This window comes from Erinaceus europaeus, chromosome 6 (assembly GCF_950295315.1).
Source record: "Erinaceus europaeus chromosome 6, mEriEur2.1, whole genome shotgun sequence".
NCBI lineage: Eukaryota > Metazoa > Chordata > Mammalia > Eulipotyphla > Erinaceidae > Erinaceus > Erinaceus europaeus.
The window spans coordinates 4267938-4295833 of NC_080167.1; the positions used below are offsets into that span (position 1 = coordinate 4267938).

General features: G+C 60.5%; 1 protein-coding gene across 3 annotated transcripts in view; it reads right to left on the bottom strand.

Annotated features, from left to right (window-relative positions):
* Positions 1 to 27896, bottom strand: part of KIAA1671 (KIAA1671 ortholog) — an 82938-nt gene that overhangs the window by 1475 nt on the left and 53567 nt on the right. For 2 of the 3 annotated variants that reach the window (XM_060192557.1, XM_060192555.1), the window contains 6 exons: positions 4579 to 4697; positions 2783 to 3014; positions 2342 to 2498; positions 2040 to 2161; positions 1565 to 1692; positions 881 to 963 (listed from right to left, as the gene is read on the bottom strand). In XM_060192557.1, the coding sequence (XP_060048540.1) occupies positions 885 to 963; positions 1565 to 1692; positions 2040 to 2161; positions 2342 to 2498; positions 2783 to 3014; positions 4579 to 4697 (837 nt within the window). In that variant the 3' untranslated portion in view covers positions 881 to 884. Of the gene's footprint in view, positions 1 to 880; positions 964 to 1564; positions 1693 to 2039; positions 2162 to 2341; positions 2499 to 2782; positions 3015 to 4578; positions 4698 to 22051; positions 22765 to 27896 lie in introns of those variants that run through there. The other variant, XM_060192556.1, reaches the window with a different exon arrangement.

Below are 27896 nucleotides of genomic sequence, written 5' to 3' on the forward strand. Positions count from 1 at the left end.
GATTGATTGATTGATTCAGACTGCTGTAGGCTGGCTTGACTGTCCATTTGTTTTTTTATTTCTCTTTAGGCCTGGGGAGAGAGCTCATGAGGGTGTCTGCCCTGTGTGCAGCCCAGGGGTGAGCCCCAGTGCCCCATGGGAGTGGCCTGGCGTGAGGGGAAACTCCAGTGCCGGGATGTCTCATCCTCTCTCTGTGTCTCTGTCTCTCTCTCTGAATGAAAAAAAAGTTGTCTGGGGAGCAATGAAATCAAGGCCCTGGTTCTGCAAAAGAAAACGTGTGTGTGTGAGTGTGTGTGTGTGTGCACGCATGTGTGCGTGTGTGTGAGTGTGTGTGTGTTTCCTAAGTTTTATTTGAATATCTTTTCTTTATTTTTTGCCTCCAGTGTTATTGCTGGGGCTTGATGCCTACACTACAAACCCACTGCTCCTGGTGGCCATATTTTTCCATCGTTGTTGTTATTGTTGTTATTATTATTGATATTGTTGTTGTTGGTTAGGACAGAGAGAAATGGAGAGAGGAGGGGAAGACAGAGAGAGAGGGGAGAGAAAGACAGACACCTGCAGACCTGCTTCACCGCCTGTGAAGCGACTCCCCTGCAGGTGGGGAGCCGGGGGCTCGAACTGAGATCCTTACGCCGGTCCTTGTGCTTTGCGCCACCTGCGCTTAACCCGCTGCGCTACCACCCAACTCTCCCCCCCCCCCCGCCGCTGCTTTTATTAAGGGGACAAGGGGGTCAGTCCAGGGCAGAAGGCCAAAGCCCTGCCCCTCTCATGGCTGATGCAAAGGGCCCTCCCTGGGCGGGTCCCAGGACACCTTCGTCTCGAGTCCCCAGACCCTCATCCCTGGGGAGGACACCCCGGCCCCCCCCCGGCCCCCTACCTGCTCAGGCCTGGTTCTCGTACAGGCTCTGCCTCTTCTTGGACTTGAGCTCCTTCAGCCACTGGGGTGTGGGCTCCTCAGACCTGGGGCCACAAGCAGCAGGTCATGTGTGGGCCTGGGGGAGCCGCCCCCATTGTGGGGGGGATGCAGACACAGGCAGGTGGCAGGTGGGTGAGAAGCAGGGGTCACTGCAGCCAGGGAGGGGTTCCGCGGCTGGATCCTGGGACTCAGAAGCACGAGGTCATGGGTTCAATCCCCACCACTGCCCTTCCTCTCTCTCCCTCTCCCTCTCTCTCCTTAGTAAATAAATCTTTTGAAAAAACAAAAACAGGAATTTCATGGGATCCCCACAAGGGGGCACCACTCTGCCCGGTGGCTCCGAGCACCCCTACTCCACCCCTGCAAATGCCTGTGGTGCTTCACCTGCCACCAGGCCCAGGCACCTGGTCAGACGACGCCCTGAAGGACGGGGGGGAGGGGGGGGTGAGGGGTAGTGGTCCAGTGGGCACAGCACAAGGCAGGCAGGCGGGGCTCAGGGATCCGTCCCAAGCCAGACACTCTGGTCTCACTGGCCGAGGCCCCAGAGATGGTCTCCTGCCATACGGCCCCACAGAATGGGGGGTGGGGACTCCGTGACCCCCCCCCCCAAGTGGCATGGAGCCCCGGCAGAGTGGCCATCCTCACCTGTCATTCCTCTCGACGCGGCTGCCAGGCCCCCCCGGCTGGAAGGGGGAGCGGGAGGCCTTGGGCTGGGGGGCCCAGCTGGGGGTCTCTCCGGGGCTGTCTGTGTCTGGCCTCTTGTGCAGCTGGGCCTGGGGAGAGGGAAGGGGACAGCTGGGTCCTGGGCGGGAGGGGCGCCCTGATGCCAGCCTGATGTGGTGACCCAGGCCCTGGAGTCCAGGCGCCCATGGGGGACGGAGTGGGGGGGCTGCCGTGCCTGACTGCAGAGTAAAAAGATTCAGAGGCCCATCACCCATGATGCCTGGGGTCAGAGACGGACCAGCAGGCCAGCATGGATCCCCGGGGGACCCCAGTGTGGGGCAGTGCTGGCCGTGCTGACCATGTCCACCCTGACTGTGGGGGTGCTGGGGGGCTCTGATACTCCTGCCTGTGAGGAAGGATGGGAGGGGGGAGGGAAGACAGAAGGAGGCTTCTGCACCTTCAACAGGGCGGGGTCCAGGCCGGGGAGCGCAGGCAGCCTCTGGGGGTGGGCAGTGGGCGTCCTCTCAGGCTGGGGCTGCTCCTCCTCGTCAGAGTCCTCCCCTCGGGGGGGCTTCTCTTCTGCGGGAAGAACCGAGAGCTGCCATCACAGGCAGCACAGCCCAAGCCAGACACCCTGCCGTACCCGCGTTTGAGGCCCACACAGGAAGCTCCTAGGAGGGAGGTGGGGCTGCGGCCTGGGGTCTGTGCTGCTCTCTGTCCCTCCCCTCTGCGAGGCTCTCGGGTCCCCACCCCATCTACCCGTGGAATCCCGGAACATCCAGGTGCTGTGGGCCTCCTCCTCCAGGCTGTCCTCCAGGACCCGGCTGTGCCGCAGGGCACTGGGCAGCCGCCGCCCGCTCTTCTTGCTCAGCTGGACCCGGGTCTTGAGGGCGCTGGAGTCCAGGACTGAGGTTTGCTTTTGGGAAACAGGAGGGTGGGGGTGAGTGCAGGAGGCAGGCCTGGCCACTGGCCTCTGACCCAGCAGGGCTCAGAAAGGTCTGGTCGCCTTCCCCAGACACACAGCACACAGGGGCGGGGGGGGGGGGATGTCCCGGCCACATGCAGACGCAGGGTCCCTCTGGCACCCTAACCTGGCCCCCACCCCTGCCCCTGCCCCTGCACAGGAATCCTGACCCTGAAGGCTGCGGAGGGGGGACACCTCCGGGAGCAGAAAGAACGGCTTCCAAGCCCCCCACTTACATCCATGAAGGAGAAGTCGTCCACTGTGTGGGAAGGGCCGGGGTCTGGCGGGGACGGTGTCACAGGGCTGACCGGGGGCTCCCAGCCACTGCCAGCCGCGTCCACCCTGACACCCCGGGGTGTCTGGGGGGCCCCAGACGGGGTGGGCTCCGTGGGGGAAGACAGGGAGGACAGGCGGCAGCCGGGAGGCTTCCATCCACTGCTCTCCGGGGATGGCGACTCCGGGGCCGGGCTGGGGGGGTGGGGGGAGAGGCTGGTCTGTGGGCAGCTCTTAAAGCCCGGGTTTGAGAGTGGGACACAAGATGGCAGCAAGGGAAGTGGGGCAGAGCTGCAGATGCGGGAGCCGGGCCCCTGGTGTGGAGGGAGCGGCTGTGTCCAGAGCACATGCTGACTCCAGCACTTGGAAGCGGCTCCCCCGGTCCAGCACACATCGCAGTGTGCAAGGACCTGGGTTCAAGCCCCGGCTGTCCATCTGCTGGGAGGGGAGGACGCCTCACAAGCAGTGAAGCAGGTCTGCAGGTGTCTGTGTCTCTCTCCTTCTCTATCTCCCCCTCTTCTCTCCATTTCTCTCTGTCCTATCAAATACAATAGAAAGAAAAAAGTGGGGGGGGACAGCCACCAGGTGCAGTGGATTTGTAGTTGCAGACATCACCTTGGCAGGGGCAGAAGAGAAAGAGAAGGAAGGGATGAAAGAGAGAGAAAGGAAGGGAGAAAGAAGAAAGGAGAGAGAGGAAGAAGGAACAAAGGAAGGAAGGAAGGAAGGAAGGAAGGAAGGAGAAGGAGACGGAGGAGGAGGAGGAGGGGGAGGAGGAGGAGACGGAGGAGGAGGAGGAGGAGGAGAAGGAGACGGAGGAGGAGGAGGAGGAGAAGGAGACGGAGGAGGAGGAGGAGGAGGAGGAGAAGGAGACGGAGGAGGAGGAGGAGGAGAAGGAGACGGAGGAGGAGGAGGAGGAGGAGACGGAGGAGGAGGAGGAGGAGAAGGAGGAGGAGGAGAAGGAGAAGGAGACGGAGGAGGAGGAGGAGAAGGAGACGGAGGAGGAGGAGGAGGAGAAGGAGGAGGAGAAGGAGAAGGAGACGGAGGAGGAGGAGGAGAAGGAGGAGGAGAAGGAGACGGAGGAGGAGGAGGAGGAGGAGGAGAAGGAGACGGAGGAGGAGGAGGAGAAGGAGGAGGAGGAGACAGAGGAGGAGGAGGAGGAGGAGGAGAAGGAGACGGAGGAGGAGGAGGAGAAGGAGACGGAGGAGGAGGAGGAGGAGGAGAAGGAGGAGGAGGAGAAGGAGGAGGAGGAGGAGGAGAAGGAGACGGAGGAGGAGGAGGAGGAGAAGGAGAAGGAGACGGAGGAGGAGGAGGAGAAGGAGAAGGAGACGGAGGAGGAGGAGGAGGAGGAGGAGGAGGAGGAGGAAAGGCACAACCAAGCAACAATGTCTCCAGCACTGCTAACAGGCTGCAGTGACAGCCGGCTGAGTCCACACGCACACTCAAGGGTACCCAGCAGAGGGCAGCAGAGGGCGCAGCTAGTGGTCCGGGCAGGGCCTCTCAGGCTCCCGGGGTCTCTGCTCCCCAGGCCACATGGGAAGGCCGGCCATCCCTGAGCTGCTGGAAGGGACGAGCTGGTCAAGAAAACCCCCAGAGCCTTCCCCGGGAACCCCACAGCCCTGCCCACCCTCCATGGGGCTTCCTGAGTGCTGTGCCTGGTGCTGAGAGAGGAGAGACCCCCACAGTCCTGCCCACCCTCCATGGGGCTCCCTGGGTGCTGTGCAGGGTGTTGAGAGAGGAGAGACCCCACAGCCCTGCCCACCTGTCCCCGCGCTGACGCTGCTCCGTGCAGGCCCCATAACGGCTGTCAGCCTCCTGCACCAGGGTGTCTGTGTCCTTGGCTCCAGTGGCCCTCCGGGAGAAGCATTGTTTCAGCTGATCCTGTGGACAAAGTGCACAAATTCCATCAATCTGGTACGTGCAATGCTGGGGATCGAACTCTGGTCCTCCGTCGAGAGCATGGGTAAGGTGTGTGCTCTGCCCACTCAGCCACCCCACACAATGGACACTCTGCTCTGTGGCCAGCCTCTGCCTTTCTCAGCGGGAACTCGGCCCCAATAAGCCTCAAGGGCAGCAGCCACTGTACCTCACGGCCTCCTGCAGTGAAAAGCCCTCCCAGCAACACCTCCTGTCCCCTCTGGAGAGGGGATGGGACCCCGCAATGCCCGCAGACACCAGGCTCCAAGGGCTGAGCCACTGTGCATCACCCAGAGTGACATGGACAGGGCGGGCAGCTGGGTCCCACCTATCAGGAGTGCTGGGGGGCTGGAGGCTGGGCTCCCTGGCGTGGGGCCTTGGGGAGCCAGGAATAGAAGTGACAGCTGACTGCCGGGCTCCTCAGAGTCCCGACCATGCCCCCCCCACCGGCAGCTGGGGCTCTGAGCAGTGACAGTGACCAGTGATGCTGGAAATGGGGGGCAGACCAAGCCCACAAGCCTCCCCCCAGCAGGCCTGGTGGCAGGGCCCCCGCTTTCCGGATGAGAAGACAGAGACACAGGCTGCACACACACCCCTTGGCCCAGGACTTCACCAGTTGAGTGCAGGAGCCAGATTTGAACCCAAGGCCATGAGCTTCCGATCTCAGCCTGTCCCCTGCACTGTGCCAGCTCCCGTGCAACCCCATCCAGGAGACGCCCACCCCCTCCCCACCCCCCAGTTTGCTGTGCCATCAATAGCTCCCTTAAGGCAGAGTCAAGGGTCGGGCGGTAGTGCAGCAGGTTAAGCGCAGGTGGCGCAAAGCGCAAGGACCGGCATAAAGATCCTGGTTCGAGCCCCCGGCTCCCCACCTGCAGGGGAGTCGCTTCACGGGCGGTGAAGCAGGTCTGCAGGTGTCTGTCTCTCTCTCCCCCTCTCTGTCTTCCCCTCCTCTCTCCATTTCTCTGTCCTATCTAACAACAACATCAATAACAATAAAAAAAGAGAAAAGGAAGAGTTAACTTTTTTTAATATTTATTTTATTTATTTTTTGTTGCCCTTGTTGTTTTATTGTTGTAGTTATTATTGTTGTTGTCGTTGTTGGATAGGACAGAGAGAAATGGAGAGGAGGGGAAGACAGAGAGGAGAAGAGAAAGACAGACACCTGCAGACCTGCTTCACTGCCTGTGAAGCGACTCCCCTGCACGTGGGGAGCCGGGGTTCGAACCGGGATCCTTATGTCGGTCCTTGTGCTTTGCGCCACCTGCGCTTAACCCGCTGCGCTACAGCCCGACTCCCGAGGGTTAACTTTCTACCTCCCCCTCCTCCCAGCACATACAGGGCTTCCTCCAAGAGGCCTGGTGGGCGGCCTGAGACTCTGCCCCTTCTGCCCCAGAGTCTGCTGACCGCCCAGATGCGGTGTCCTCTCTGCACATGCAGAAGAGACAGTCCCTGTGAAGCCGGCTGCTGTGAGCGGCTGTGGGGAGGTGGCCACTGTGTAAAGGCCAGCACCACAGTGCCCGTCTCCTGTGGACACGACTCCGGCTGGGGCTGCTGGCAGCACAGACACGGCTTCCTGCATCCCAGCCTGGGGGGGGGGGCCCAACTCTGCCTGGGGACCCACAGCACTGGGGCCCCACAGAGTGAGGAAGAGAGTGGGGGAATAGGAAGGGCCTGGGCTTCTAAACTGGGTCTGGCCTGGCCTGGGGTGTGGGGGAGTGAAGAGGGGTTGGGGGGTGCAGGAGGAGGGGGCGCCATCTCTGTGGTGAGCCCGGCAGAGGGCGAGGGGTATGGGGCAGGGAGAGCTTGAACACCCAGAGAGGGGCTTCACCTCTTCCCAGAGTGGAGGGGAGAGGGGGCGCCCACCTAGAAGTCCCTTCTCAGAACACACAGCCTGGGGGGCAGGAGGAGAGGCGGCCCCCCCACACTGAGGCCGGGCCCAGCCCCGTGGGACTCTGTCCGGAGACCCAGCCCCACCCAGGAGCAAGGACACCCGGGCAGCCACAGCCTACCCTGCTCAGCACAGGGGGCGCAGTCCTTCTGCAGAAAGGGGTGTCAGCAGGGCAGGGCCAGAGACGCCACTTCAGGCATTTTCGAGTCCATCCCCCCACCCTACCCCCGCCCCAAACTGCAGTCCAGGCCTGTGTTCCGCCACCTGCACTGAAGCCTCAGCTTCCTGTGCAAACACCAGCTGCGGGCAGGGAGGAGCCTTGGCGCCTGGTCCGCTTCTCTGCAAACACAGCCCAGCCACGTGCGTGCCGGGCCCTCTGCTGGGGACCCACCTCCCTGTCGTCTCCGCGTGGGGAGGCCCCGAGGGTCAGAGGGACACATGGGGCGCGAGCCCAGGTGGGCAGGTGGCTGAGCTCCGAGCTCAGAGCACAGGACGTGCAGGCCTGAGGTCCCAGGTTCGGGGCCCCAGCACAGCTGAGCCGTGCTCCCATCTGGCACAAACAGTGGGGCCGGGCGGTGGCAGACCCAGCAGAGTGCAGTAAGTACACGGGTTCAAGCCCCGGTTCCCCGCCTGCAGGCAGGAAGCTTCAAGAGTGGTGAAGCAAGGCTGCTGGTGTCTCTCTGTCTCTATCTCTCTCTCTTCTTTGCAGTTTCTGTCTATCCAATAAATAAATAAATAGTTCCAATAGATGCGTGACGCTCCAAGCCCACTGGGGCAGCCCAGACTCAACGCCTCTTCCAGCTGGGAAAACACAACACCGGGGCAAGCTTATTCCCAGAGCTGCCGCTGTCCCGTGTGTCACACCCTGAGGGTCCCTGGCCGGGGCCGGGGGAGGCAGAGAGAGCCCTGGGCTTGGTTACAGACAGAGCGAGGTGGCACCAGAGGGGGTGAGTGGAGAGGAGGGAATGGGGGGGGAGGGAGCAGCCAGCATGTCACCCTAAATCCAGACACTGGCCTCCCCCACAAGGACCCAACTTTCTGTTCCCAGCGGCTCAGCTCAGGGGCTCTGGACATGGCTCCACGCTCTCGAGTAACAAGCCACACCGTTTCTACACGCCAGGGGCCCTGTGTTCTGTCCACCCCCCAGGTCTGCTCAGCCACGGGGGCCCAGAGGTGCCTTCCCCTGGCAGGGGCTCCAAGAGAGCGGCCCACCACTGCCATTATTAGGTGACGTACGCTGCCTGTTATCACAGGAGCACGGTACACGCCAGCTCACCCGCACCAGCACTTCCGCCCGCACCTTACTGGAAAACAACTTCTCTGTGTTTTATGAAGTGTTTACTTTTAATATTTTTGTTTTACTACTTATTTTTGGATGAGAAAAAAAAAATGTGAAACTTGAGAAGGAAGGAGGAGGGGTGGGTAGAGCCAGGTAGCGGTGCACCTGGTTTAAGCACACGTGGCAGAAAGCACAAGGACCAGCTCAAGGATCCCGGTTCGATCTCCTGGCTCCCCACCTGCAGGGGAGTCGTTTCACAGGTGGTGAAGCAGGTCTGCAGCTGTCTGTCTTTCTCTCCCCCTCTGTCTTCCCCTCTCTCCACTTCTGTCTGTCTTATCCAATAATAAGAAGAAAAAGGCCTCCAGGAGCAGTGGGTTTGTAATGCTGCGTGCACCGAGCCCCAGCCAGAGAGCAGACAGACACCACACTGCCTCCTACAACTGCTTTTCCACCTGTGAAGCTTCTCCCCTGCAGGTGGGGATGGGGGCTTGAACCTGGGTCTAACGCACCGTAGCATGTGCACTCTGTGTGCGTCACTGCCCGCCCCTCATCTATGTGGTGACACCCGTGACACGTGTAACTCGAGGTTTATCACATACACGTGTGATCATACATGTGCGGGTGGGGCACCAGAGACCCCCCCCCTCCCTCCCTCCCAGACCTGAGGGCCCGAGACGCACGTGCCAGCTGTCCCGGGCTCAGCCAGGCGGGCGGGGCTGGGGTTTGAACTCGTGTCTGCTGACCAGGTGCACTAGCAGGGCCTGGAGGCTCGGCTGCCCCCCCCCTAGATGAGCTCATTGCGGCCACTGGTTTCGGGTGTGGGTGACCGAGGGACAAGAGGCCACTCGGATCTGCCCACGTCAGATGCCGCCTTTCATGCCGCGTCCCGGGGGGAGATTCCGTTTCAGCCGGCGGGTGAGGGTGCCAACTGTACCGTGCCAGCAGCTCCCAAGGGCCTTTAAGTCCCCAGGCGTTGCGTCGAGGGGCTGTGCAGGGGGAGGGCGGGCGGTGCCCGTGGGGCCGCCTCTATCTCGCCGTCTCCCTGGCAGGAAGGCAGGGGCGGTGGGCAGCCAGCCCCACCCTCTGGGCAGACCTTCCTGGCCCCCGAGCCAGCCGGGCCTACGGTAAACACGTAAACAGGGCTCCCTAATTACTCTCCGGAGCCCAGTTCCCGGAAAGCTCTGTGCAGCCCAGGCCGCGCAGACATGGAGGCGGGGTGGGGGTGGGAGGGCACTGCCTCCGAGAGCAGCAGCGGGAACCAGGCCTGGGGGAGGGCGTCCTGGCTTCCAGGTGCACTGAGGGGCTGCGGGGGCCCACGGAGTCCTCACCCTCTCTGGGCCCCGCGGGGGTCTGTCTCCCTTCTCTGGGCAAAGACGGGTGCTGGGCCAGACAGAGGAGGGGTGGGGTGGGGTGGGGGCGGCGAACACCACACTTGTTTTGCACCTGCCTCTCTGCACAGTCAGCTGGGGGGGAGGAGAGAGGGGTGGTGGCTGGGGAGATGGCTCAGCTGGTGGAGTGCAGGACTTGCAAGCCTGAGGCTCCTGGTTGCACCCCCGAGCCGGCATGTGCTGCAGTGAGGCTCTGGTCCTCTCCCCTGTCTGATCTCATCCCTTTCACGTGGCTTAAGTAACAAAATAAACCTTTAATGTGGAAAGTCACAGCCGGGGAGGGAGTGCGCCGGTACAGCTCGGGGAACAGGGTCTCTGAGCAGAAGCCTGAGTCTGTCTCCAGAGGGGAGACAAATGGCCCAGAGGCTGCATGAGAGACGGCACCCATCCAGGAGAGATGGCACCCACCCAGGAAGCCCTGGGGCTGGGAAGGCCACTAACAGAACAGACGGCAGGGATTGCGACGGACAAGCCTGGGGCCTCACGCGCACGAGACCCTGCGGAGAGAGAGGAGCCGGGGAGATGGGGGGAGACACCACAGCCCTGCCCCCCCACCCACGCATGGGACTCCCCTGGTACCAAGGTGTCCTGGGTGGTGCTGGGGCTCAAACCCAGGGCTCTGCTGAGCTGACTCCCCATCTGTTAATGAGTGTCTGGGTGGGCGGTGTTGCACCTGGTTGAGCGCACACACTACCACATGCAGGGACCCGGGTTCGAGCCCCGGGGGTGGGGGGGGAGCTTCATGAGCAGTGAGAGGTGCTGTGGTTTCTCTTTCTGGCCCGCTCCCTCCTCTCAATTTCTCTCTGTCCTATCAGATAAAAAGAAAGGGGGGAGTGAATGGCCGCTGGGAGAGGAGGACTGGCTATACAGGCACCAAGTCCCAGCAGTGACCCTGGTGCCAATAATAAGCAAACAATCCTCCAAATGTCATCCCTGGTGGCCTTGGTTGGTGGCATACTCAAGACTTTGTCAAGTGGAGCCAAAAGGAATTCTTTTATTTTTCTTTTTTGATTTGTGTTTCTTTATTATGGGGTTGAGACAGAGAGAAATTGAGAGAGGAGGGGGAGAGAGACAGAGAGACACTTACAGCCCTGCTTTACCACTTGTGAAGCTTTCTCCCTGCAGGTGGGGACCAGGGGCTTGAACCCCAGTCCTTGCGCACTGTAGTATGTGTGCTCAACCAGCTGCTCCACCACCTGGCCCCTGAGCCAAGAAGAATTCTAGCAAATTCAACCAGAAAAATAGGGAGCAGTGATTGGAGACCTCAGGCTCCCACCCTGCCCCCATGGACGGGGGAATGTCCTCAGGGTGTGTGTGTGTGTTTGTGTGTGTGTTTGTGGGGTGGGGGGAGAGGGAGAGGGAGAGAAGGAAAGAGAGAGGCATGACCCAGGCACATTCAATGCCAGAAATCAAACAGAGAACCTCACGTTTGCAAGTCGAGTGCTATGACCACTGCACCCCCAAGCCTGACCTTGAGGAGCCCCTGACACTTGTGTGTGTCCCCCCCAACCCCGGCAGCCCCTGGAGCCTCCTCACAGACCAGGAAGCCGAGGCAGAGAGCGGGAGCAGGCCTAAGGCCTGGCCCAGGAGCCCCTGCGTGCTCTGCTCAGCTCCAGGCCCCATGCCTCTCGGCCGGGTGGAACCCAGAGTTATCAGGGGTCCTGGGAAACTCCAGCTTCCCTAGAAAGCGCCCCGGACCAGTCCAGGCAGACTCCAGAGAGCTGGGGCCTGAGGCCCTGCATTTCAGGGGGGGCTGAGAGGTTCTGGAAGCCCCTCCAGTCCCAAGCAGGGTGGAGGGCGTTGGAAGGGAGAAAGCTTGGCTCCTCAACAATTTGGGGAGTTAGGTAAAAGAAGAAACACTCCCCCTTCACCCCCCAATAATGGTGACAACAGCGTCCGGACAGGCGGGAGACCACACACACACACACACACACACACACACACACACACACACACACACACAGCTGAGCTTGAGCCTAGAGGCCCAAACTGAGCGGCTGCTTGAGCCCAAAAAGGGTTGGGGGAGCAGCACGAGAGCAGCCCTAAGACATGACGCCCCCTCTTTTGGCCAGGAGGACTCTGGGACACCACAGTCACCCCCCCCCCCCATGAAGGGATGGCGTCACCCTGTTCTCGGGTGATAGGGCTCCACGAGCCTCACCCCATGGAACCCACAAAGCAGGTCTTGGGCAGCAGGTGGCGAGTGTCTCCCTGGTGACATCTGCCTGTGGCCTTGCTCAGGCCCCTGCACCTGGCTGGGACCGCAGGTGAAGCCATTCCATGTCCCCAAAGTAACAGACAGCCCCACCGCGCTGCCCGCCAGCCTGGGAGAAGGGGGCTGCCCGAGGACCCCATGCCCAGCGGCTGCCCTGGCAAGCCCGGGGCGGCAGGGGGATGTTGGAGGGCCGGGCTGGTACCTCAAGGGTTCCCAGTCCCAACAGGGGTCCCCAGGGGGTAGACCGAAAGGCACCCCCACCCCACCTTGCCACCAGCCCTGGGTGTGGTTAAGAGCCCGGGGTCCCACTCTCGGAAGATATGGGGGTACAGTTCACACCCACACGTGTGCAGAAGACCCTACACCCACCGTCAGAGCCCCAGCACCATCACAGCAGAGACCCCCTCCACCTGTCCCCCGGTTCCCTTCCCACTCCTCTCACAGCCTAGACTGTTTTCAGAGTCTGAGAGTGGGCTCGGGGCTGGGGAGACAGCACAGTGGTTCTGCAAAAGACCCTCACGCCTGAGGCTCTGAGGACCCAGGTTCAACCCCCAGCACCACCAACAACCAGAGTGAAGCAGGGCTCTGGTCTCTCCATCTCTCTGTCTTCCTCTCAGTATCTCATTGAAATAAATAAAAATCATATACGGGGGGGGGGGGGAGGGAGTCAGCACAGTAGCTGCTATTATTACCGCTGCTAGTTCACTCGCTTTGGCCGTGTGTCTCCACACGGGAGTGGAACCATCTGGCCTGGTCAGCCGTGAGGGAGCTCGGGTGCTGTGGTGTCTCTTCCCTGCCACATCCTGCCTCCCTGTCGCTATCAGGAAGGAAGGAACGAAGGAAGGAGAGAGAGAGAGAGAGAGAAAAAGAGGGAGGAAAGGGAAGAGAAGGAGGGAAGGGAAAGAAGGGGAAGGGAGGGGAGAAGAAGGGAGGGGGAAGGGAAAGGAAGGGAAGGGAAGGGAAGGGAAGGGAAGGGAAGGGAGGAGGGAGGGAGGGAGGGAGGGAGGAGTGGAACCCTCTGGTAGCTGTCTTTCACTCTCTTAGTCCCCTGAGCACCGCCACCTCCAGTTCTATCCATTTAGTCTAGAGTAACAGGGCTGGGGAAACAGCATAATGGTTCTGCAAGGCTCTCCTGCCTGAGGCCACTAGGTCTCAAGTTCAGTCCCCAGCACCATCGGCCAGAGCTGAGCAGGGCTCTGGTCTTTTTCTCTGTACCTCTCTCTATTTAAAATGAATAAAATATAACTTAAAAAGAAGAGCACACATATCAAACTTGAGAGAGAGACTAATCGTCACCTCTGTCTCTGTTCTCTGCCAGTGGGCGCTTAGGCGGTTTCTACACTTCTGGTCTTCAGACAACTTCCTGGCCCCGTGTGAGGGCCTCTGTCTCGGGGCGGGGGGGGGCGGGGGGGATGACAGCAGTGGCTGCAGACTGGCCCCCCCCAGGCAAAGCCTCAGCCCTGCAGCCTTCTCCATGAGGCAGGGTCTGGAGTCCCCTCTGCGTGTGGGGACACTGAGGCTCAGCCCAGCCTTACTGATGGGGTGGGGTGGGGTGGGGGGGTCTGGGAAGGTCCCAGCTTCAGTGGGCCGCCGTCGACAGAGGGAAACTGAGGCCCGTGTGAGGCCGGGGTGTGGAGACGGGTCTGGCTGCAGACCGGAGGGCTGGCTACTGTCACCCGTCATAACAGGGAAGGCGCGGCCTAGGAGGCTCTGGCAATGTGACAGGCTCATCCCCGCCCTGCCTGTCCTCAGGCCTGTCCCCACTTGCTGCCCCAGTTCCCATAAAAAAACGTGCAAGGAGAAGGAAGCTCTGTTTACCCGGCATTCATCAACCTCGGTGGGCCAGTCAAACCCAGCCCCAGGGATTCCAGAACTTTCTGGGTGCTTCTGGCCAAGAACTCTGCAGAGAGTGGGGATAGTGCCCCAGGCCCTCCCTGTCATGTGTATACACACACACACACACACACACACACACACACAGAAAGGGATCCCAAAGAGGGAACACAGGCCTCAAGGTTTCTCTGTGTCCCAGCAAATATAATAAAAAAAATTTTAAAAGGGAAGAAGGAAAGAAAAGCTTTTGAGAGCCAGGTTCAAGCCCCAGCTCCACCGTGTACCAAAGCTGAGCTCTCACATCTCTCTCATGAGAATGAATTCATCTTTGGGACAAAAATCTTTTTTAAAAAAGGGAAAAGACAGCGGGTTAAGCGCACATGGCAGAAAGCGCAAGGACCGGCTTAAGGATCCCGGTTCGAGCCCCCGGCTCCCCACCTGCAGGGGAGTCGCTTCACAGGCGGTGAAGCAGGTCTGCAGGTGTCTGTCTTTCTCTCCCCCTCTCTGTCTTCCCCTCCTCTCGCCATTTCTCTCTGTCCTATCCAACAATGACGACAGAAATAACAACAGTAACAACCACAATGACAATAAACAACAAGGGCAACAAATGGGGAAAAAAGTAATTAAAAAAAGAGAGAGAGAAAAGCAAAGAAAAGAAAAGGATTTCTTTTTACGACAGATACAGGGACCAGGAGCAGCACTCAGCACTGGCCGGTGGACTTGCCGGGAGTCAAACCCAGGCTTTCTGGGGCCTGGGGCGTATAAGTCATGCACTCTGACTAGAATTACCTCCCTGGCCCTGCAGGGGAAAAAAATCTTTAAACTTTTCCTCGTGCTGAGATGCCCTGGGTTCAAGCCCCCATTACCACACGCACAGGAGCAGCGTGCCCGGCACCCAGGGGAAACCTCACATGGTGGGGGGGAGGGAGTGTTGTGGTGTCTCTGTGTGGGGGGAGGGAGTGTTGTGGTGTCTCTGTGTGTGGGGGGAGGGAGTGTTGTGGTGTCTCTGTGTGTGGGGGGAGGGAGTGTTGTGGTGTCTCTGTGTGGGGGGAGGGAGTGTTGTGGTGTCTCTGTGTGTGGGGGGAGGGAGTGTTGTGGTGTCTCTGTGTGTGGGGGGAGGGAGTGTTGTGGTGTCTCTGTGTGTGGGGGGAGGGAGTGTTGTGGTGTCTCTGTGTGGGGGGAGGGAGTGTTGTGGTGTCTCTGTGTGTGGGGGGAGGGAGTGTTGTGGTGTCTCTGTGTGTGGGGGGAGGGAGTGTTGTGGTGTCTCTGTGTGTGGGGGGAGGGAGTGTTGTGGTGTCTCTGTGTGTGGGGGGAGGGAGTGTTGTGGTGTCTCTGTGTGGGGGGAGGGAGTGTTGTGGTGTCTCTGTGTGTGGGGGGAGGGAGTGTTGTGGTGTCTCTGTGTGTGGGGGGAGGGAGTGTTGTGGTGTCTCTGTGTGGGGGGAGGGAGTGTTGTGGTGTCTCTGTGTGTGGGGGGAGGGAGTGTTGTGGTGTCTCTGTGTGTGGGGGGAGGGAGTGTTGTGGTGTCTCTGTGTGTGGGGGGAGGGAGTGTTGTGGTGTCTCTGTGTGTGGGGGGAGGGAGTGTTGTGGTGTCTCTGTGTGTGGGGGGAGGGAGTGTTGTGGTGTCTCTGTGTGTGGGGGGAGGGAGTGTTGTGGTGTCTCTGTGTGTGGGGGGAGGGAGTGTTGTGGTGTCTCTGTGTGTGGGGGGAGGGAGTGTTGTGGTGTCTCTGTGTGGGGGGAGGGAGTGTTGTGGTGTCTCTGTGTGTGGGGGGAGGGAGTGTTGTGGTGTCTCTGTGTGTGGGGGGAGGGAGTGTTGTGGTGTCTCTGTGTGTGGGGGGAGGGAGTGTTGTGGTGTCTCTGTGTGTGGGGAGGGAGTGTTGTGGTGTCTCTGTGTGGGGGGAGGGAGTGTTGTGGTGTCTCTGTGTGGGGGGAGGGAGTGTTGTGGTGTCTCTGTGTGTGGGGGGAGGGAGTGTTGTGGTGTCTCTGTGTGGGGGGAGGGAGTGTTGTGGTGTCTCTGTGTGTGGGGGGAGGGAGTGTTGTGGTGTCTCTGTGTGTGGGGGGAGGGAGTGTTGTGGTGTCTCTGTGTGTGGGGAGGGAGTGTTGTGGTGTCTCTGTGTGGGGGGAGGGAGTGTTGTGGTGTCTCTGTGTGGGGGGAGGGAGTGTTGTGGTGTCTCTGTGTGTGGGGGGAGGGAGTGTTGTGGTGTCTCTGTGTGGGGGGAGGGAGTGTTGTGGTGTCTCTGTGTGTGGGGAGGGAGTGTTGTGGTGTCTCTGTGTGGGGGGAGGGAGTGTTGTGGTGTCTCTGTGTGGGGGGAGGGAGTGTTGTGGTGTCTCTGTGTGTGGGGAGGGAGTGTTGTGGTGTCTGTGTGTGGGGGGAGGGAGTGTTGTGGTGTCTCTGTGTGTGGGGGGAGGGAGTGTTGTGGTGTCTCTGTGTGTGGGGAGGGAGTGTTGTGGTGTCTGTGTGTGGGGGGAGGGAGTGTTGTGGTGTCTCTGTGTGTGGGGAGGGAGTGTTGTGGTGTCTCTGTGTGTGGGGGGAGGGAGTGTTGTGGTGTCTGTGTGTGTGGGGGGAGGGAGTGTTGTGGTGTCTGTGTGTGGGGGGAGGGAGTGTTGTGGTGTCTCTGTGTGTGGGGGGAGGGAGTGTTGTGGTGTCTCTGTGTGTGGGGGGAGGGAGTGTTGTGGTGTCTCTGTGTGGGGGGAGGGAGTGTTGTGGTGTCTCTGTGTGGGGGGAGGGAGTGTTGTGGTGTCTCTGTGTGGGGGGAGGGAGTGTTGTGGTGTCTCTGTGTGGGGGGAGGGAGTGTTGTGGTGTCTGTGTGTGGGGGGAGGGAGTGTTGTGGTGTCTCTCTGTGTGGGGGGAGGGAGTGTTGTGGTGTCTCTGTGTGTGGGGGGAGGGAGTGTTGTGGTGTCTCTGTGTGGGGGGAGGGAGTGTTGTGGTGTCTCTGTGTGTGGGGAGGGAGTGTTGTGGTGTCTGTGTGTGGGGGGAGGGAGTGTTGTGGTGTCTCTCTGTGTGGGGGGAGGGAGTGTTGTGGTGTCTCTGTGTGTGGGGGGAGGGAGTGTTGTGGTGTCTCTGTGTGTGGGGGGAGGGAGTGTTGTGGTGTCTCTGTGTGTGGGGGGAGGGAGTGTTGTGGTGTCTCTGTGTGTGGGGGGAGGGAGTGTTGTGGTGTCTCTGTGTGTGGGGGGAGGGAGTGTTGTGGTGTCTCTGTGTGGGGGGAGGGAGTGTTGTGGTGTCTCTGTGTGTGGGGGGAGGGAGTGTTGTGGTGTCTCTGTGTGTGGGGGGAGGGAGTGTTGTGGTGTCTCTGTGTGTGGGGGGAGGGAGTGTTGTGGTGTCTCTGTGTGGGGGGAGGGAGTGTTGTGGTGTCTCTGTGTGGGGGGAGGGAGTGTTGTGGTGTCTCTGTGTGGGGGGAGGGAGTGTTGTGGTGTCTCTGTGTGGGGGGAGGGAGTGTTGTGGTGTCTCTGTGTGGGGGGAGGGAGTGTTGTGGTGTCTCTGTGTGGGGGGAGGGAGTGTTGTGGTGTCTCTGTGTGGGGGGAGGGAGTGTTGTGGTGTCTGTGTGTGGGGGGAGGGAGTGTTGTGGTGTCTCTGTGTGGGGGGAGGGAGTGTTGTGGTGTCTCTGTGTGGGGGGAGGGAGTGTTGTGGTGTCTCTGTGTGGGGGGAGGGAGTGTTGTGGTGTCTCTGTGTGTGGGGGGAGGGAGTGTTGTGGTGTCTCTGTGTGTGGGGAGAGGGAGTGTTGTGGTGTCTCTGTGTGTGGGGAGGGAGTGTTGTGGTGTCTGTGTGTGGGGGGAGGGAGTGTTGTGGTGTCTCTGTGTGGGGGGAGGGAGTGTTGTGGTGTCTCTGTGTGGGGGGAGGGAGTGTTGTGGTGTCTCTGTGTGGGGGGAGGGAGTGTTGTGGTGTCTGTGTGTGGGGGGAGGGAGTGTTGTGGTGTCTCTGTGTGGGGGGAGGGAGTGTTGTGGTGTCTCTGTGTGGGGGGAGGGAGTGTTGTGGTGTCTCTGTGTGTGGGGGGAGGGAGTGTTGTGGTGTCTCTGTGTGGGGGGAGGGAGTGTTGTGGTGTCTCTGTGTGTGGGGGGAGGGAGTGTTGTGGTGTCTCTGTGTGTGGGGGGAGGGAGTGTTGTGGTGTCTCTGTGTGGGGGGAGGGAGTGTTGTGGTGTCTCTGTGTGTGGGGGGAGGGAGTGTTGTGGTGTCTCTGTGTGTGGGGGGAGGGAGTGTTGTGGTGTCTCTGTGTGTGGGGGGAGGGAGTGTTGTGGTGTCTCTGTGTGGGGGGAGGGAGTGTTGTGGTGTCTCTGTGTGTGGGGGGAGGGAGTGTTGTGGTGTCTCTGTGTGGGGGGAGGGAGTGTTGTGGTGTCTCTGTGTGTGGGGGGAGGGAGTGTTGTGGTGTCTCTGTGTGGGGGGAGGGAGTGTTGTGGTGTCTCTGTGTGGGGGGAGGGAGTGTTGTGGTGTCTCTGTGTGGGGGGAGGGAGTGTTGTGGTGTCTGTGTGTTTCTGTCTGTTCGCATCTGAGATGAAAGGGAAACAGAAAGTCCACCAGTGGGAGTGAGCTCACTCAAACTCGGGGTTTTTCAAAATCAGATTCTGATGACTGGGCACTGCCCATGTCCCTGCACCCAGGGTCCCTGAGAGCCTGTGGGAACAGCCAGCACGTGCAGGGACCCTGTGGTCTTCCCCTGGCCCCCAGATCAGCAACTCTGCCAGCCCATGGGGTCCTCGACCTCGGGCCCGGCTGTCCCCTAAGGACAGAATCAGAAAACACCTGGGAGCATGGACCGACCAGTCAACGCCCATGTTCAGCGGGGAAGCAATGACAGAAGCCAGACCTTCCACCTTCTGCAACCCTCAATGACCCTGGGTCCATGCTCCCAGAGGGAAAGAGAATGGGAAAGCTGTCAGGGGAGGGGGTGGGATATGGAGACTGGGTGGTGGGAATTGTGTGGAGTTGTACCCCTCCTACCCTATGGTTTTGTTAATTAATCCTTTCTTAAATAAAAAAAATTTTTTTTTAAAGAATCAGAAAACACAAGCTGCGTGGCAGCAGTGGCGCACCTGGTTAAGCGCACACATCACAACGCACAGGGACGCAGGCTCGAGCTCCTGCAGGAGAAAGCTTCACTAGTGTCAGAGACGGGATGCAGGTGTCTCCCTCTCTATCTCCTCCTCCTCACGATTTCTGTCCCTAGCCAATAAGCAAAGTAATTAAAGAAAGGGAGAAAGAATGAAAGAATGAAAGAATGAAAGAAAGAAAGAGAAAGAGAGAGAAAAAGAGGGAGGGAGAAAGAGCACAGGGAGCTCACAGCTGGGTCTGCGTGCATGGGAAAAGTGTGCACTCTACTGGGTGAGCCCGTCCCCGGCCGGCAGTGCACCTGCTTCTGCTCTGTTCTGAGCAGAGAGCCCTGCCCGGCTCCGGCTCATGGTGGTGGCAGGGGCTGAACCTGGGACCTCAGGGTCTCAGGCGCGAGAGAGCCTATTGTTAAACCAACCGCCGTGCAGTCTCCCCGGTTCCCATGCAGGTTTTTTCTTTTTCTTTTGCAGATTTTGTTTTGAAAGGACGGGGAGAGACCGAAGGTCGGAGGTTTGCCATTTGGAGCGGGAGGGAGAAAGGCAGGAAGGAAGCTCGCCGGGCTCTGGAATGACTGCAGGCGGCGCGTGTCCGCGGCAGGAAGCAAGCATGCCCCACTTTCAGGGGGGTGGGGAGAGGAGCGCGGTGTTATTACACCCCGGGGAGCCTCGGGCCCTTTGTCCAGGCTCATATGCCCAGGTCCCTCCCAGAGCCACAGGTCCCGGGCCCATGAAGGGACCATTGTTCCTTGGGTGATGTCATTCTGCACCCGCAGGTGTTGGGAAGACCTGAGGCGGGTGTGGCTATCCTCAGCACCCCACCACAACCAGCAGGGGCGCAGGGTCTGGGGGCCCATGCCCTGAGGAGGGGCAGGACACAGGTACAGGGTGGTGACAGTCACCACTCCACGGTCCTCGAAGCTTCCCCTGTGCTGTCATGGTATTCCCATGTGGCGCCAGGGTCTTGCACACAGTGAGGCCTCCACCCCATGAGCTGAGCTGTCTCTCAGGCTGTCATATTGAAAGACATCCCTCCAAATCATCTTTTTGTTTTGGTTTTAAATTTCATTTACTGCCACCAGGATTATCCCTGGAACTCTGCACCTACATCACTGCACCAATCCCAGATCTTTCTTAATAAAGAGGAGGAGAGACAGAGAGGGAGACACAGAGACAGAGAGAGAAGCAGCGACACCACAGCACTGTCCCACCGCGCGTGGAGCTTCCCCAGCCCCCATACCAGCGTTCCCAAGTGTTGGGTAGTATGCCAGCTCCCTCCAAACGCCCAAGATGCTGGCCAGGGAGCTCAAACCCGGGGCCACACAGGGTGAGGTGTGCGCGCTGCGGGCTGAGCTATCTCCAGCCCCACACGCCATCGTGGTTACACGTGAGCGCCGGCCTGTCCGCCGTCTGTCCCCAGGACAGTCTCCTCTCTGGCACCTTCCATGGTGGCTCCCTACCAGGTGCCCTGCACACGGGGAGAAGGGGGAGGAGACAGAGGGCGACACACAGCGGCAGGACAACAATAACACAAACGTGAGACCCAGTGCTCAGCGTGGAGCCCGGCCTGAGGGGGGCCTGGCTGCAGGTCTGCCCAGTGGGATAGGCGGAGTCTGAAGACCTCACCAAGGGACCTGAACACCACGTGGCCGACAGCAAGACCTGGGGACAGGTGTCTCCCAGAAACCGAGGCTGCACTGGGGTTATTGCGGGGCCACCTGCCAGAAAGCTCCTACATGAAACCCCATCCTAGTTCACTTCTGTGTGGTACAGGGAATGAACCAGAGCGTTGTGCGGGAGGGTGAGAGACCCCACAGCCCTGCCCACCATCCATGGAACCCACCTGGGTGCTGTGCAGGGTGCTGAGACCCCACAGCCCTGCCCACCCTCCATGGGGCTCCCTGGGTGCTGTGCAGGGTGCTGAGAGAGGAGACACCCCACAGCCCTGCCCACCCTCCATGGGGCTCCCTGGGTGCTGTGCAGGGTGCTGAGAGAGGAGAGACCCCACAGCCCTGCCCACCTTCCATGGGGCTCCCTGGGTGCTGTGCATGGTGCTGAGAGAGGAGAGACCCCACAGCCCTGCCCACCCTCCATGGGGCTCCTGGGTGCTGTGCAGGGTGCTCCCTGTGAAGCCTGAACTGGACCCCAGCCCTCACATATAGCTGGGCAATACCTGCAGAACCACCTCCCGGACCCCCAAGTCCCCCGCCACAGATGTGACACTGGGGCTGAGCAAGGATACCACCTGCCAGGTCACTCACACACTGGCACTGAGACTGGAGCCCACACCAGCCTGGGTCTAAGGAGGGTCCCACAGCCCCGGGGTGGCCCCACTGTCCACTCCAACCCCAGCTCTGGCTTCTGCTGCACAGAGCAGCTCTGGCTCCCAGCTCCTGGCCTGCCTACCTCCTCCTGCCTGCGGCCCGTCACTATGTGGCCCCAGGTCCCCATCTTAGCAGGTGACTTTGGGGCCTCATAGGCCAGGGCCTGAGGCAGGGCTGGGGACCGAAGGAATGGCCCTGAGAACCCCACAGATCCCGTCCAAGCCCCGGATGAAATGCTGACATCTTGCCCCACAGCCCAGCGTAGGCCACCAAGAAACCCCCAGCTCCACAAAGCCAACAGCGGTGGAGTCCCTGAGGAAGGAGCTGTGGGCACCCCGGTCAGCCGTGGCCATGGCCATGGCCGTCCCAGCCACAGAGGTTCAGCAGGGCCATAGATGGGGAAACTGAGGCATGAAAGGGAGAGTCCACCCAGGCTGGTGGAGCTGGAACTTTAAAAAAATTCTTTAAAAAGATTTACCTGGGGTTAAGCGCTCACATTACAGTGCTCAAGAACGCAGGTTCAAGGCCCCGGTCCCCACCCGCAGGGGGGAAGAAGCTGCAGGTGTCCCTCTGTCTATCTCCCCCTCCCCTCTCAATTTCTCTCTGTCCTATCCAATAAAGAAAAAAAAAAAAAGGAGAATAAAACTTAGGAAGTGTACAGCAGCCCCTCATGGAAGTGGGAGTGGGGGCGGGCATTCCCAGCAGGCCGAGTCCACTGTCCCCAGCAGGACGTCCAGCAGCTGAGCCCAGGACGGAGCTGTCTTGCACTGAGACGCCTGGCAGCCGCTGTGTGACCCAGGATGGTCGCTGTCCCTCTCTGGGCCCTGGTGCCGCAACCCCGCACAGCAGCCCTGAGGCTCCCGCAGCTGCAAGTAAGCCCAGAGCACCCCACATTCCACCCCAGGCAGCCCAGCTCCTCCCCCTGGCTCCATATTCAAGCCCCGCACCCCACCACACGGCCTCCCTCTGAGTGGCAGCTCACTGGGCGTCCTGAGCCCCCTCCAGCTGCCTGGGAGAGTTGGGGGGACCCCAAGCCCCAGCCTGACCCCCCCATGCAGGCTGGCCCACACAAAGTCCCTGGGGCCCCCCACACGTACGCTCCGACCTGGGGACAGGACACCAGGGACACTTGGCTGGGGGGGGTTCGAGGAGATGGAGCCCCCCTAAAAATAGCAGAGGACACGCATGGGGCTGGGGGGGGGCCCTCAGCCTGCCCCCATGTTTGTTTCCAGCACAAACATCCTGGCCCCTCTGGACAGCGACCCCTTGAGCTGAGGCTCCCAGGTGCCGGAGACTCCCAGGCTGATCTCGGGGACCCATGCGGCCTCCCCCAACCGGCAGTTGCTCAGGAGCTTACTGGGTCTGGTGGAGGCTCAGGCCGGGCGCGGCGGGAAGACAGCCGGTGTTGGCTGCGGGCAGAGAAGCGCCTGAAGGACTCTCGGCTGCGGGTGGCCAGCAGGCGGAGGGAGGAGGCCCGCTTGAAGGGGGTGCGTGCGGTGGGCTCCCCGGGGTGCTCAGGGCCCTCAGCGGCCGTGGTCACCAGGCTGAGGGCCTCCTGAAAGGACCTGCGCACGGTGCCCACCCACTGGGTCACGTGGTTCTGGGCGACGCTGAGCTTGTCTCCCAGGTAATCCATGGGGGCTGCCTGGAGGAGGCACGGGACCCCCACCACCACACATACACACACACAAGTTCACTGCTCAGCGTCGTTCTCGGCGATAAATACGGCCGGCCGGTCGCCTGCGGGCTGACCCCTGGGGCTGCGGGCGGGCAGGGCGGTAGGCGGGGCAGGGTGAGTCCAGGAGTCCGGCCCCAGGTATGGCTCCCCGGATGGATCGGCTAGGCAAGCTCGGATCCCCGGGGTGCTGGCGGCGCCGGCTCGGTCTCCCGCAGGTGGGGGTGCCTGGCTGCTGGCAGGTGCACTGGCAGGACCCCCGCTTGGCAGAGACCCCACCCCACACAGGGGCTGCCTGCAGACAGGCCGTCCGTCCGCTAACATTCAATTCCGGAGGTTGCGCAGGGCCCAGGTCGGTCCGGCCACCAGCCCCGATGACATCAGTCCTGTCTGGCAGGGGCTCGGCGGCCGGGAATGCGGGAGGGGCCTCACAGCCTCGCCCCAGAGCTGGCGTCCGCCCCCTTCTCTCTCTCTCTCTCTCTCTTCCTCCAAGTCTCGACTCGCTCAGAAGATCCACCTGGGCGGGCTCCCTCCCAGCCCACAGGGGCCCGGGGACGGGGGATGGGGCGGGGGGAGGGGGCAGGAGGTGACACCGGGGTGGGGGGGGCAGCCTAGGCCACCTGGAAGGTGACCAGCGGGTCTGGGGACCCAGCGGTGTCAGCCTGTCGCCCCCTGGTGGCTGGGCTCAGCCTCTCCACTGGGGAGTCCCTTTCCACAAGCATCTGTCTCTCTCTATCTCTCTCTCTATCTCTGTCTCTCTCGCACGCCTGCTCTCCCTGCCATCACCGAGCCAGGTGTAACTGCCCCCCATTGCCCCCCAGAATCTAGGAGCCGGGCCAGCAGTGGTGAGTGGGGAGGCGTCGCCATGACAACCCCCTGGGGGTGCTGGAGTCCCTGGGATTTAACCCTTGCGGATCCGTGGGGGAACAGCAGCATCTGAGGCTGAGGTGCTCTCAGAAGGGTCCCCAGCAGCCGGATCCTGGGGGAGGGGGGTGTGCACCACTGGGACGCACCTCTTGGAAAAGCAGGTTCAGAGAGGTCGAGACAGAGGTCACACAGCGAGGGGAGCCAATGAGGGGACCAAGAGTGGAGGGCACCCGGGCATCCACAGGGCCCTGTCCTCCAGGGGGCACTACCCCGCGCCACGCAGTGGGGAGAAGTGTGGTGGGAGCTCCAGGAGCAGCTGGGCCCCCCGCCCTGCAACCTCACCCAGTGGTTGAGTGCAGGGCGGGACAGATGCACCGTGCCCGCCCCACCGGGCCCAGGAGGCCGCTCCGGGCACCTCCAGGCCTGGCATGGGGACACAGCTTGGTCTCGGGTCACCTGGGGACAGTGAGGCAGAGGCAGGGACATGGCTGGGCACCTCAGAAGGGGGCAGCACACAGTGGGGACAAAGCTGGGAGGGGGGACAGGGTAGTCCTCCAGTGCAGACAGACAGATGGACGGAGCCGGAGTTGGGACCTACCTCCTAGAGAGATCCGGCACAGAAGTCTTTTGTTTAAAAACTGCAACAGCAGAAGAGAGTGGGTCAGAGCAGCCTCACAGGCCTACGCTTTCTCGTTCTCTTTATTTAGAGAGAAGACAGGAAGAGAGAGGAGGGGAGGGGAGGGGATCCTAAAGGTAAGAATACAGCAGATGCATTTGAGGTCTTCATGTTGGAAGAAGCTGGAAAGTTATTTTAGGTCTATGCCAAGGGGCCCATGACTTTACAATGTTTGACTGAGCCTGACAGCTTACATGCAGGTGGGCTAGGAGTGTTGTCTGGGGAGGTGGTGTCAGAGCTGGGAATAGGACTAGAAAGCTGATCAGGGCAGAGAGGAGCTCCCAAATTTGGGAAAAGTCTATAAATGCTGTTAGCTGTTAAGCCCATCGATCTGTTCAGCACAGGAGCCTGTGTGACCTCTGCATCCCCACCGGACTGAGCTCGCAGTCCATGGTCACAGCTGGGAACATTCTTTTTATTATTATTATCTTTTCGTTTTTGCCTCCAGGGTTATTGCTGGGACTTGGTGCCTGCACTATGAATCCACCGCTCCTGGAGGCCATTTTTTCCTTTTTGTTGCCCTTGTTGTTTATCGTTGTTATTGTTGTTGTTGTTGGATAGGACAGAGAGAAATGGAGAGAGGAGGGGAAGATAGAGAGGGAGAAAGATAGACACCTGCAGACCTGCTTGTGAAGAGACCCCCCTACAGGTGTGGGGACAGGGACTTGAACCTGGATCCTTGCGCTTTGCACCATGTGTGCTTAACCCGCTGCGCCACCGCCCAGCCCCCCAGCTGGGAACATTCTAGGCTGCACACACTTCAGGACCTATCTTCCTCAAGTGGCAGAGCAGGCTGACCCAGAAAGGAGAGGAAAGGAGGGGAGGGGAGGAGAGGGGATGGGGAGGACAGGGGAGGGGAGAGGAGGGAAGGGACAGCACAGCTTGGCTCCACACCATGGCTGTCCCCGGGCTGTGCGCCAGGCCTGAGTGCCATCACCCTGTCCCCTCTGCAGAGTGACACTGGGTCTGTGGTGACCAAAACCCCCTTATAGGTGGGGAAACCAAGGCAGGAGCCTTTGAGGGACAAGTGGCCCATTCAGCGGTGAAGGCTGCTATTCAGCCTGGCTCCTGTGGCCAGCTGAGCCCAAGGGTCAGAGATGCAGAGGCTGGTGGGGGCCCACGGGGATGGGGGCACAGAGCCCAGCCCACGCCTACCTGCCTGCCCGCCTGCCTCCTCTGCCCCCCCACCCCACCCTGCCCCTCTGGGAGTCACGTGGTCTGCACTCGGCTATAAAAAGCCTCGCCCTGAATCTGGGACGCCACAGCCCCCACCCCCAGGGCTGTTCCTGCAGACTCTCCCGCTCTCTCCAGGAAACTCTGGGGACCTTACGCAGCATGAGAAGGGAGGGGAAGGCAGCAGAGGCCTTACGTAAGGCACCCCCACTGCACCCCCAAAAGGGAGGGGATGGGGGACAGAGCGGGCTGTCAGGCATCTCAGTCCACCTATTGCAAATTCACTCAGCAAACACTCTGGACCTGGGACCCGCCCCCCCAGAACTCAGAGCAGCTCCCCAGAGCGTGTCCCAACCCGCCACCTCCAACCTGCCACCACCACCACCACCCCCCAGAAAAAAAAAACCCTTGTGCAAACATGCACATCTGGCTTACCCTGGCACATGCACATCTGGCTTAACCTGGCACATGCACATCTGGTTTACCCTGGCACAACAGAAGGATGCAACTCGCACACAAGGCCCCAGGTTTGAGCCTGGGTGCCCTGCCTGCACCTGAGCAGCTCCATGGATGGCAGGTTATACTGCGGGGGGCAGGGGTGTCTTCCTCTGTCCCTCTCACAAATAAAGAATGAGGAGTTGGGGAGCCAGGACCCAGGTTCAAGCCCCTGCACCCACCCCACCAGCTGGGGGGGACCCTTCACGAGTGGTGAAGCAGGGTTGCAGGTGTCTCCCTGTCTCTCTCTTTCTCTATGTCCCCTCCTCAATTTCTCCCTGTTCTATTTAGTAAAAAAAAAAAAAAAAAAAAAAAGCAAAAATAAAAAAGGAAATAAGGGGTCAGGCACAGTAGCACAGCGGGTTAAGCACATGTGGCGCAAAGCACAAGGACCGGCATAAGGATCCCGGTTCGAGCCCCCCGGCTCTCCACCTGCAGGGGAGTCGCTTCACAGGCGGTGAAGCAGGTCTGCTGGTGTCTGTCTTTCTCTCCCCCCTCTCTGTCTTCCCCTCCTCTCTCCATTTCTATCCTATCCAATAACAACAGCAATGTCAACAACAATAATAATAACAACAAAGGCAACAAAAATGGTCTCCAGGAGCAGTGGATTCATAACGCAGACACTGAGCCCCAGCGATAACCCTGGAGAAAAAAAAAAGGAGAAAAAAAAAAAGAGGAAAAGAGAGATAGAGAGGAAAACCAAGAGAAGGAATGGTGGATCCCAAGCCAGAAAGTGGAAGACTGGGGAAGAGAGCCAAGAAAGGAAGCTGGCTCTTTCCCAGCGGCCTCTGGAAGGGGGGGAGGGGGCTTCCTGGCTGGAGTCCTGAGGGGGTGTGGCAGTTTCCAGAGTTGAAAGCAAACCAACGAGGCCATGGCTATGTCTGGTCTTGCCTCTGGGCTTCTGCCCGCACCTCCTGCCCCAGCCAGAAAGCCCCCCGGCCCTCAGCTTTGGCCTGAGCTCACCTCAAATAAGAACAGGAAGGAACCAGTGAGGGGGGACCGAGACGGAAGGATGCTCAGGGTCAAGAGGGGATCGTGGGGCTTGAGGACTTGAACCCAGGCCTCTCTGGATGCAGAGCCCTGTCCCCCGCCCCAGGAGAAGTCTCAGAAAGAGGGTGAGGTCTCCCCAACTCTCCATGCCCGTGGGGCCACGTGAGCACTCTCCACCACACCCAGCATCAGCTCACTGGGCTGTGACTCAGTTTCCCCCTCAGCCTCCCTGGGGTATGCTGGTGGGGGGGGGTTTCTGTCCCTGGTCACCCCCATGTTCCCTCGGCCACGACAGAGACGCAACCCCCCAAGCACAGCTGGGCTACTCGTAGCCCGGAAGGTTCCACCTGCCCGTCCTCCCTACGTGGGCATCGCTGAGGCCCCCGTGTCCAGTCCTCATGCAGGAAGGATCGTTCCAGAAGGCAGGAACTCAGGGCCCTTCCTCACCCAGTCTCTGCCAGAGCCCAGGTGGGGAGAGCCCGCTGTAGCCTGCCCCCTGCCCCCGGGACCCCCGGCCCTCAGGGGTCACAGCCCAGTGGGCCCCGAGCTCCGGCCACCTCCTGCGTGTTAACTGGCCAGCCCAGGGCCAGCCCACTATTTTGGGGTGGGGGCAGCACCCTCTCTTCAAAGACCCTGGGAGAGAGGGGGCCCCCCAGTGTCTGTGTGCCCACACACACCCCCACTCCCCAGAGGGATGGGACGAAACCAGAGGTCAGTGAGCAAGAGGAAGCCAGGTGCTCTTGGGGTGTCCACAAAAGAGAGCTCAGAGGAGAACTATAGGTCCCCCGAGAAACACTTCCCTCAGCGTGCGGCCCACAGCCCCCCAAGACAGTAAGTATCTCCAGGAGAGACTGGGGGGAGGCCTTTCCCTCCCTGCCCGCACCTGCTTCCTCTCCATCTCCACCATTTCCACCTGATTTGTGAAGAGAGAAAGAGAGAGAGGCAGAGGCAGAGGCAGAGGGAGAGGGAGAGGGAGAGGGAGAGGGAGAGGGAGAGGCAGAGGCAGAGGCAGAGGCAGAGGCAGAGGCAGAGGCAGAGGCAGAGGCAGAGGCAGAGGGAGAGGCTCCGGTCGGTGGCGCACCTGGCTGAGTGCATTTGTTACAGTGCAGAGGGACCCAGGTTCAAGCCCCTGGTCCCCACCTGCAGGGGGAAGCTTTGCCAGTGGTGAAGCAGGGCTGCAGGTGTCTCTCTGTCTCTCTCCCTCTCTATCTCCCCGATCCTCCTCAATTTCTGGCTGTCTCTATCCAATAAATAAAGTTAATTAAGAAACTTTTTTAAAAATTTTGAAAAGAGAGGGGGTAGTGCAACGGGTTAAGTGCATGTGGC